This window comes from Gadus macrocephalus, chromosome 8 (assembly GCF_031168955.1).
Source record: "Gadus macrocephalus chromosome 8, ASM3116895v1".
Taxonomy (NCBI): Eukaryota; Metazoa; Chordata; class Actinopteri; order Gadiformes; family Gadidae; genus Gadus; species Gadus macrocephalus.
In genome coordinates, this window is record NC_082389.1 from 4,983,656 (window position 1) to 4,994,764 (window position 11,109).

The 11,109-nt window shown below is 43.8% G+C and overlaps 1 protein-coding gene across 1 annotated transcript; it reads left to right on the top strand.

Annotated features, from left to right (window-relative positions):
* foxc1a (forkhead box C1a) lies at nucleotides 1–2,541 on the top strand. Its single transcript, XM_060058252.1, has one exon. The coding sequence runs from the start codon at nucleotides 368–370 to the stop codon at nucleotides 1,829–1,831; it is 1,464 nt and encodes a 487-aa protein (XP_059914235.1). The 5' UTR covers nucleotides 1–367; the 3' UTR covers nucleotides 1,832–2,541.
* Nucleotides 2,542–11,109: the final 8,568 nt, after the last annotated feature.

Sequence of the window (11,109 nt, forward strand, 5' to 3'; positions counted from 1 at the left end):
TCACTCTGAGTGCTGCCCGGCCTCCGATTGGACGACTCCTGCACTTTTGGGAGGAGCTTCATTGGCAGCAAAAGGGAGGAAAGAATTTAACTGCGCAAAAGTACTGTGTGGTGACGGATGCCCAAGGTAGCCTACAGAACTTTCTAAATGTGTGTTACGCACAGAGATGGGACCGCTTTAAACGTGATTCAATTCCCTGGAAGCACGAAGTATTAATTTCGTTTCTTGTTTTTCAACAGTGACTGGATAGTGGCTGTGATTTTTGATCTGCGTTAGAGGAAAGGAATAAGCGGACGTCTCCCTGCTGCGTATTTTTTGGAGCGCTCTTTTCCTCGGATCCAAGTCGAACCGCCGAGGGGGTGCAAACATGCAGGCTCGCTACTCCGTCTCCAGTCCCAACTCCCTGGGCGTCGTTCCCTACATCAGCGGCGACCCGAGCTACTACCGGGCCGCTGCGGGTGGCGGGTACACCGGGATGCCCGCACCGATGAACATGTACTCTCACGCGGCCCACGACCAGTACCCAGCGAGCATGGCGCGGGCGTATGGACCGTACACGCCTCAACCCCAGCCCAAGGATATGGTGAAACCCCCGTACAGCTACATCGCGCTCATCACCATGGCTATCCAGAACTCGCCTGACAAGAAGGTGACCCTCAACGGGATTTATCAGTTCATCATGGAGCGGTTCCCGTTTTATCGCGACAACAAGCAGGGCTGGCAGAACAGCATCAGACACAACCTGTCTCTTAACGAGTGTTTTGTCAAAGTTCCCCGCGATGACAAGAAACCCGGCAAGGGGAGCTACTGGACGCTGGACCCAGACTCGTACAACATGTTCGAGAACGGAAGCTTCTTGCGCAGAAGACGACGGTTCAAAAAGAAGGACGCCATGAAGGAGAAGGAGGACCGACTGCAGAAGGACACGCCGGCCAGGCAGCAGGGCCAGGGACGGGACGCAGAGCAGCCGGTGCAGGGCTCCCAGCCCGTGAGGATCCAAGACATCAAGACGGAGAACGGCAACGTGACACCGCCGCAGGCCGACTCGCCCTCCCTGAGCACCGTGCCCAAAATAGAGAGCCCAGATAGCAGCAGCAGCATGTCCAGCGGAAGCCCCCAGAGCATCCCGTCCAACAGGTCCATCGTCATGGAAAACACGGAGCACCACCAGCAGCATCACCAGCAGCAGCAACAGCACCACCACGGCCAGGCCTCCAGCCAGGGCTTCAGCGTGGACAATATCATGACCTCCCTGCGTGCGTCACCCCAAGGCGCGAGCGAGCTGCCCCCGGGCCTCATAGCCTCCAGCAGAACCCCGGGTATCACCCCGTCGTTGTCCTTGAACTACTCCCCCAACCAGACGTCCGTCTATAGCTCCCAGTGCAACCAGAACTCTATCTCCTCTACCTCCAACGCAACGTATCACTGCAACATGCAGGCCATGAGTTTATACGCCGGGGACAGATCGGGCCACCTGGCCGCTCCGAGCACCACCGTGGACGACACATTGCCCGATTACTCGATCAGCACGTCCGCCTCCTCCCTGGGCCATGGGAACCTGAATTCCGGCCAGGACGGAGGCCATCACCCGCACCAGGGGCGGCTCACCTCCTGGTACCTGAACCAGGCCGGGGACCTCGGCCACCTGGGGGCCGCCTACCCGGCCCAACAGCAGAACTTCCACTCCGTGAGAGAAATATTCGAGTCCCAGAGAATCGGCCTGAATAATTCACCCGTCAATGGGAATAACAGCTGTCAGATGTCGTTTCCCACCAGCCAGTCTATCTATCGCACCTCGGGAGCTTTTGTATATGACTGCAGCAAGTTCTGATGAGCAGAATGGCTTCTTTCATTGCTGACTGACTCTTGGAGTGAAACCCCAGAATAAACTGTTCGTTCACGGGCCTCTGCTTGGGACTAGTATGAAACGATATGCTCCAGCAAGAGACACAAAGACTTGATTTTTGGTTTAAAGAACAGTGTTACTGCAAATAACACGTAAGTCTCTTCTTGCTTTTGCGGCCTTTGCGTTATGTGTTGAGGATATGTGAACTTTCGTGGACATATTCGTGTAAATTGCCTATAGTAATTTATTTCTAAACTGTAGCCAGATAATATGGACCAAACACCAAAGAAGTGTTTCGAAATTGAATGGCCTTAATTGTCCACCAAAATTGTTCCATTATATGGGAATAAGGAACATGTATATCACCGTACTATTTCAAAAAAAATCTTCATTTGTTTAAAAGTTATTTGAAGGACTTGCATTGTTTGTTTAATAAATTGTAATTTCATGTGAGTTTACGTTACGACTGATTTTTTTTAAACGTTTTTTTTTAACAAGGGCTAGTATTTTTTACAATGAACTTTATGGTAAACACTAAACACAATTTTAAGACGGTTTTCGAGTCCAGTCACAATTGAAGAAAGCCATTATTAATGAATGCGTATTGGCTTTATCAAGGCAAATATCGTTGGCTACTGTCTGCAGATATAATTTATATAAAATATTATTAAACTGTATTTCTACCTGAAAAATAACCCTGTGTTTCACTTGTTACACTGCATTAGTCAGGCTACCCATAGGAGGCATGTGTGAAGCCGACCTCGCCATACATCCATCATATTTCCCATTAATGTGAAGTATCAACCAAATACATCCTACCGTATGTACAAATGAACGTCACTGGGGTATATCTCCGTTTTTTAAGGGTTAGTTATTAATATTGGAAAGTGGTATATTTGTGCTTGTGTCAGATTATGCAGACGACCTGACATGAGGTTGACCCCGGGCCCTCTCGCCTCATAACAACGCTTCTAGACATGGCCTACTAAAACACCCAACACAAACGTTTGTTTGGATGGCCACGTGTATTTAGGAGCGCATTCCTCTGCTTGGTAAATATCGTACTCCTGGTGCCAAAGATAGGCCTGATGTCACTCGAGTATGGCTTCTCCATGGGTTCCAGTTTCCATTTCGTTTTATAGGTAACCGCTTGTTAAAAAGGTAAATCATTTTTGAGGATAAAACGACAACATTGTGTCGTGCACATCGCCAGATGGTTTAATAGTACTAATAGCCTACATGTTAGTTGGTATTCCAAAAAAATGGTTTGCATATTTTGTTTCACTGCTGTAATGTAGGCCTAATTGTTTTTATATCATCTCGTAAAAGCGCAGATGCACATTTACAAATGCACTTGGACTACAGGCTTATTGGTAGTCCTTGTGGAATTAAAAACATAATCCACTTTATTCAACGTTGTGTTTGGTTATATTTATATTATTTAGAATTATTTATATATTACGTCTAGAATAATCAATTATTTCCAATGATAATCTATTTGCAAACCTGTCTTCCTGTTAATTAGTAAGTTTACGTTTACTTTCTGCCAGCTTCGATTTTTATACATCCGCCCATGCCAACGACGACGTTGATGATTAGGATAATACAATAATATTAATAATAAAAATAATATCAATAAATTAACAACAATAATAATAATAACAACAATAATAATAATATTAATAATAATACTGGAAATAAAGAAGTAGGCTATATCCATGAAAACGATATTCCGGTAGCTAATAAACAAAATGTATTCGTTTTAATCGTAACATGCAGGCCTTCACAAGTCGACAGTGCTGAAGCAGGGATTTACTGCTGGCTGGCTGTCGTGTATGGTCTATAGGGAGGCCTGTAGAATAGCAACATCACCCAAGACTAATCTGTTTGCTAATAAACAGTAAAAAACAACAACATTATTATAATTATACAACAGTAAACTTCACCCAAATCGTCATTACAAAGTAGCGTTAACAACGTCAGTAGCCCAAGTAAAAAAAAAAAGAAATTACAAATGTATTAATCAATAATTTTGAATAATATTTTGAAGTAGTAGGCCTAACACCTAAAAATGCCACTAAGGTTCCCTTCCTCTCTTGTGTAACATAACGGTAATCAGACTCAGAAAGTCATTAGATCCGTTCCCAAGCAGGCCCAATAAACAAACGTCGTGTTAGCCCAGAGATGAATTGCGCCCTCACAGAACAGAGCAGGTCAGGAAGGAATAAAATTCAATCAGGGCCCTGGAACCATTCTTCATGGGACGGAAAAGGCCGAGTGGGAGACGGGGTCAATTAGGAGGATGTGTGCGGCCGGAGACCTTATCAACAATCAAACAGGACATAGTGCAGTGTGTGCCCAGTGCCCACCGCAATATTTGGATTCACTGTACGACCTTTTTAAGTATAGGCCTACATGATTGATGTTTATTGAATCTAGGTCTATTTTGTACTCCATAACCTATATTTTATTTGTATTATTTTTAATAATTCAGATTGCGACCATCCGTTCATTTAATTGGTTTAACATGCCTATGCACTGGAATTTGATTTAAATTGTATCACGTTCTTTAAATTAGGACAACACGTGAACTGATGTGAATGGATAGGCCTACTTTAACTATTGCCTGCAATAGGCCTACGTGAACTGTTGTGACTTGGATTCTTTAACAAAGTGCAATACGTGAACTGGTTTGAATTTGTTTAACATGCGTCTACACATGAATTTAATTTAAAATGCATCAGATTCTATAAGTAGGCTACAATCCGTGAACTGGTTTGAAAATTTTAACTAAGTACAATACGTGAGCTGGTGTGGCCATGGTATATGGCCACAATTCTCGCGTAACCAGCCGTTCATATCCCCTGTAAACGTTCCGCTACATTCCTGGAAATGCAAAGCCTCGCATGGCGTCACAACCTCCTGTCACCCGGTGCAGGAGCCTGGTTGACTGGGCTCAACCACCACGCCTGGGAACGGTCCAAACGATATGAGGACAGTATTGTTATTATATTATTATTACTTTAACTATTATTTTATTATTATCATCATTATGTTTACTATTATTATCCATATTAATATTACGATATAGCCTATTAATGACGTTGTAGTGAGGGCCTTTTAGCCTACGATAGGCTACGAAATGACCCTTGATATTATTCGCGTGCAGGGAATCTAGGACGTCTGTTGCTGGTCGTCAGAACTTTGTTAAAGGATTTTGGGCGTCAAATAGAAAGTTATGAGTCGAAGGTGTTCTATACTCTTATGGAACTTTTATTAAAACATAGTACTACTGCTACACACACAGGGTCTGAATGGATAATGGCTTTGAATTAAGACGAGGAATAACATTGCACTGCTTTGTACATATCTCATTGCATGCTTTGTTTTATTCCATATGCGAATTTGAAATGGCTTCAAATCTGATCTCAATTAGTGCTTTAAGCTTCGGTGTTTGATTTTAATTGTAAATATATTTTCAGTGTCACAAACAGCACTTCATCAACAGGCCTAATACAAATAAAATACCAATACAACTATTAATACACTAAATTGCAGGCTGTAATTCACCAGGAGTGGTGGACACAGACCCACGTTAGAGCGGTGCACCTGCAGGCCCATGCCGCAGAGGAACACGCAGGCTCGGGTATGCGGGCTATAGGCCCCCGCTCAGCGCCATGTGTTTCCACTCAGGGGCCACAGACGAGCTTTGTCTGGTCTGCAGCCCAACAAGTGAAAGGTTGGAGGGCCAACACACTTGTCTCTTTAGATGCAGAATAACGCGCTTCGTGTTGTTGTCTTCACTCTCCCGGGTCGTCATTCCCCCAAAGTGAAATAACAATTAGATATAAAGTCATTTGTCCTGTTTTCAGCTTCTCAACAAAGCAGAGTAGGTCAATTTACATTTTGATCTACAATTTCGAGAAGAAAAATCGAATTTGGGTTCAGTTTATTTTAAACTTTTGTTACACAGTTTCACAATTTAATGATCCGATTAAAAGCGGTGTACAGGGTGACATTATATCATACAATTCAGGTTCAATATAGGCACAATCCCGAGCACACAGAAAACCTCCAAAACAAACAAATAAGAAATCAGCGTGTATAAAACGATGCGATCGTTCTTCAGGGAGGGAAGGTGGGCCAGAAAGGCAGAATAATGTGTGCCAGGGATGTATGCGTTCAGACCGGGTTTAGGAGACGGCGATGCCCAGGCGACCCACGGATAACCCGAGCGCCTTGGCGTGAGACCTCCACACCCATACTGGAGTTAGTCAGAGGTCTCTGCCCGACCCTCTCGAGTCTAATTATAGGGCCGGACTACACAAAGTCTATGTGTCTGTGATGTCCCGGGTCTACACACCTCGTATGGATTGTTCTTGTCGATTAGAATGGACTTTTATACATGACAATTTTAAAGTGTTGCCAAGACATTTGAATGAGTTGTTATTCGATTGCGAGTGGACACTGCAGGTCATTTTAGATTTTAACTTAGCATTTTAGATTTTAACTGGTCATTTTAGATCTTGATAACTAGTGGTCCACAGCTTTTCTTCAGTTCGATGTATATTTTGAATTGAGATTGAAGAAGCCTAATCTATTAAAACAATAACCTGGCCTCCATTCCATAACACTTGGACGAGAGCTTTAATGTAGAATTTCTAAGTAAGAGAACATACACATGCATCCAAATAAAAATAAATAAAAATAACCTTACTTAATTTATTCCTGCCTTTCGGTTAAATAGGCCTACCATTAATTCAGATTCAGCCCTAAATACAACACCTATTCTTTATTTTTCCACAGGAAGAACCCATTAATTCACATTATAGGCATACGCCATCAATGCCAATTAAACTGAATTACATTTTATAAAGCAGCTAGCAGCCTACGTTCGTATCTTCCCGTGGCCTGCTGCAGGACTAAACGTGGAGGACGAACTTGAACTAGGTCCTACGTCACAGGAGGACGACTTCAAAGCCAGCCCAGTAGCCTGCTGCCATTCGAGCCACAGTAGCAGTTGTCTGTGTCTTTCGCGGGTCTCATCCCAGTCTGGGGTCGCTTTGCAATAAAAACGTCAGTCCAAAACGTTCTGCGTCAGTAGAGCCATGTTACGCTCCAGTGTTTTTTTTGTATCGGGCTATCTCATTTAAAACTAAGTAGACAATAACGAAAAATATGCATAATTTTCATCAGAAGAAAATGTTGTTATTATGATAATATATTTAGGATGTGTTTATGGCAAATATAAGTATGCAAATGTTTGTTTGGAAGAAAATTAATTTATGGATTATTCCATTTCAAACACACACAGAAAGAGACAGAGAGAGTGGTTAACATACTGCTATGAATCAGTTTTTCATCCCAAGATTCCTTCCCTATCTTTTACATTACCAACAGCGTATAAATCTAGGTGTATCACTCCTGAGCTGATAGGACAGCGCACATACTATTTCACAGTCATGGACTCATACACGGACAGAAAATGTACATACTCTCCCTTAATATTAACAACAGTAAAGTTCTCTAGAGGCAGCGAGGAGTTGTAAAGCACTTCATATAACAATTGTGTCACAGGTTGATATAATTTGCATGTGTACAATGTGTAATTGTGCATGCGTGTGTGTGTGTGCATGCGCGTGTGTGTGTGTGTGTGTGTGTGTGTGTGTGTGTGTGTGTGTGTGTGTGTGATGTGAGCCAAGTGAGAAAGAGTCTAAGTAAGAAAAAACATTTCTCACACACACACACACACACACACACACACACACACACACACACACACACACACACACACACACACACACACACACACACACACACACACACACACACACACACACACACACACACACACTTTTTTGTGTGCTGTGGATCTGAAAGAGCGAGCTTGTCCATTGGGATCCCAATAGAGACCACCATAAAGGACGAAAAAAAAGAGCCCGCTAACAGACATCCTGCGCTCCTCGCCTCCTCCCTCCTCCCTCCCCCAGCAGCAGTAGTAGAAGCAGCTTTCCTTTCCTTCCTTTCCCTTCCTCGGCGCTGCTCCGGCTTTAAGAACTCCGGCCTGCCAAGGTCTTTCCCCCTAGATTTATTACACCGCTGAAGCCTGCCGAGGAGTTCAGGAGGTAGCAGGGACCCAACGTACCTTTCCATTTACATTCAGGGGATTTAGCAGACGCTTTTATCCAAAGCGACTCACAACCGTTCATTCACCCATTCACACACCGACGGCGGAGTCAACCACGCAGGGCGACAGCCAGCTCGTCAGGAGCAGTCGGGGTGAGGCGTCTCGCTCAGGGGCATCTCGACTCCAGCTAGGGGGAAGCCGGGGATCGAACTGGCAACCTTCCGGTTACGAGTCAACCCGCTCCACCTCCTTAGCTACTGTCGCACCGTCCACTACCTTCATCCCCCTACCTCCAGCCTCCCGTGGATGAACATCATATTCAGGTCACCACCCATCAAACCCCTCATCCCTCGTCTCTGATCCCTCTCAGCGACCATGAGCGATCTGAGAAGGTGAAGGAGTGTGTAAGATGCGTGCACCTTTTTGTTGTTTTTACATTGGTTAAAAGGAGGTTTCTATGTCTGGGATGATGAGGTCTTTGGAGCAGACCGCACCAAAGAAAGAGTGAGATAATGACAAGGATTAGCAGGGCCGGAATTGAGAGAGAGCGAGAGCGAGAGAGAGAAAGAGAAAGAGAAAGAGAAAGAGAAAGAGAAAGAGAGAGAGAAAGAGAGAAGGAGGAAGAGAAAGAGAAAGAAGAGGCTTCTAGCGTAACTCCAAGGAGGGGTCTGAACTAAGTGGATAAGCCCTGTGTCATGTCACTAAGCCTTGTTTTGAGCTGCCTTTTCACAGTTTGAAAATTTCAATGTGTTTTTGTTAGGGATACTTTTGAAGTGTAAATAGTCACTTATTTATACAGTTGCTAAATGTTTTATTGACTGTACGAAGTTTGTCTGTTTGTGTACACGCACGCGCGAGTGTGTGTGTGTGTGTGTGTGTGTGTGTGTGTGTGTGTGTGTGTGTGTGTGTGTGTGTGTGTGTATGTGTATGTGTTTGTAGGTGTGTAGATGTGTGTGATAGAGCGAAAGGAATTCAGGGTGGAGCAGAGGGAGGGCGTGGCAGTTTGACTTGAGTGACAGCTTCATAGTAGTCATGCAAAGCAGTTATTCACCTGATGTCTGGAGATTCAAATACACACCTGCACACACACATACATACCACACACACGCGTACCGCACACACACACACACACACACACACACACACACACACACACACACACACACACACACACTCTTATCAAGCAGATCGGTATGAGGTGAAATGGAATATCAAACAGAGTTTAATATTCAAATCGGACAGGAACACCACAGAAAGATTGCAAACTGACTAACTTTTTGTCACTTCCAGAATATTCCACTGCCTTAGAAATGCAAAGGAGATGTAAGGTTCAATAGGAATTATGTCCAGATGGACATCTCATAATCATCATGTGGATCCTGTTACCTTGTATCCTTTACTCTCCAACAAACACATATGCTTCACTGCAGGTTTCTGTTTTACAGTGGAACACAATATAGGTGTGTTGAACAAGTTCACCAGGGAGTGTTAAACAAATACAAGTTTGATATGAAGTCAGTTACGGTTAATCCATACTTAATTGTGACAGGTCTTACTTTTTCGCCAATGTTATCCTTGATGTGTCTGGCGATACGGCAGGCAGACAGTAAGTAGGCAGGCAGGTGGTTAAGCAGGCAAGCAGGTAGGTTAATCCGGTAATTTGGTAAAACTGACTGATTTATAGATGGCTAATTGAATCAAATCAAAGCAGTGAATTATAAAGTTTAAGCGTCAAGTGTGAAGTGGCAAACTTTGGCAACATTTTTCCAATGTGTTCCTTTGTCAAACAAACAACCTAACCAAGTTACATGTTCTGAACCCCCTTAATGGTTTCCTACAGCCTTTCAAAATAAAAGTCTCTGGACTTCCTTTAGTGACTTCAAAATGTGTATGTGTATTTCAGTCTAAATAAAGTGCCTTTATCTGATATGACTGCTTTAAATATTAATTTGATCAAAGAATAACTCCTGCAATAACAACTATATCATAACTAAACATGCCGATCACATTGACACTAACAGTGTCTCAAACGTCGCCTGACAGGATAAGTGTCACTGAAAAAATATGCCCTTTGACCTTTCCGGAGCAGCACCCAAAAGCCCTCGTGACGGCCTGTTTCAGCACCTCCGCGTTTACCCCCTCAGCCGGCTCTCCCCCCGGTCTCCCCTCGCTCCGTCCTGGCCTCACGGTCGGCTCCATTGCAGGAAAAATTGGGATTCCACCAAAAAGCAGAGGACAACAACAGAGTCAGGAACAAGAGCTCAGTGATCACTGGCAGGAAGCACGGGGAAGAAATTAGGGAAATAAAAGAACACATAAGTACAAGTCTCTCAACCTGTCGGCGCGGCCCGGGCTTGGAGCACCCGTTGAAAGAGGGTATGAGGATACAGTGTGTCTGCCAGCAGATCGTCAGTATGTGTTTTGAGCTGGCATGGATGTTCAGGAGGAAATGTAAATAGCCGACGGGGCATAGCTCTTCCTTTGTAGGAGGCAAAGCTGATTTTTTTTCCTTCCTCAATTGAATGCTATACAAAATACAATGAAATATAATAAATTAAATAAGACAAATGTTCAAAAATAAATAAGAAGTTGTTTAATGTGAGAAACATAATATAATATAATGTAATGTCGTATAATGTCATCTAATAATAATGTATAATATGGTATACCATTAAAACAATGTATATACTATAGGTAGAATGCGTCCAGAACCCATGATGTTGGACATCGTTTCCGTACTGAATGGTACCTGCCCCGGTCTTACACTAATACTTAGCATATTGATGCATCTAGATTGGGATCGTAGAGTCGACCTGTCGCTGCGTCTTCTCCACTGTTTAACTATGCGGCCAGATGGTGTGTGTGTGTGTGTGTGTGTGTGTGTGTGTGTGTGTGTGTGTGTGTGTGTGTGTGTGTGTGTGTGTGTGTGTGTGTGTGTGTGTGTGTGTGTGTGTGTGTATAGTCCCTCTCAGAGATCACTACTCATATCTGTGTTCCATCTCCAGCCTCTCTCAGCTCGTGTAAACATCCCCGGCCCGCTGGCCTCTGATGTTTTCACCATTGTGTTTACAGTGAGAAGTCAGGCAAATACTTGAACTTTAGGACAAAGAGGAGCAGACGATGAGGAGAAAAAACA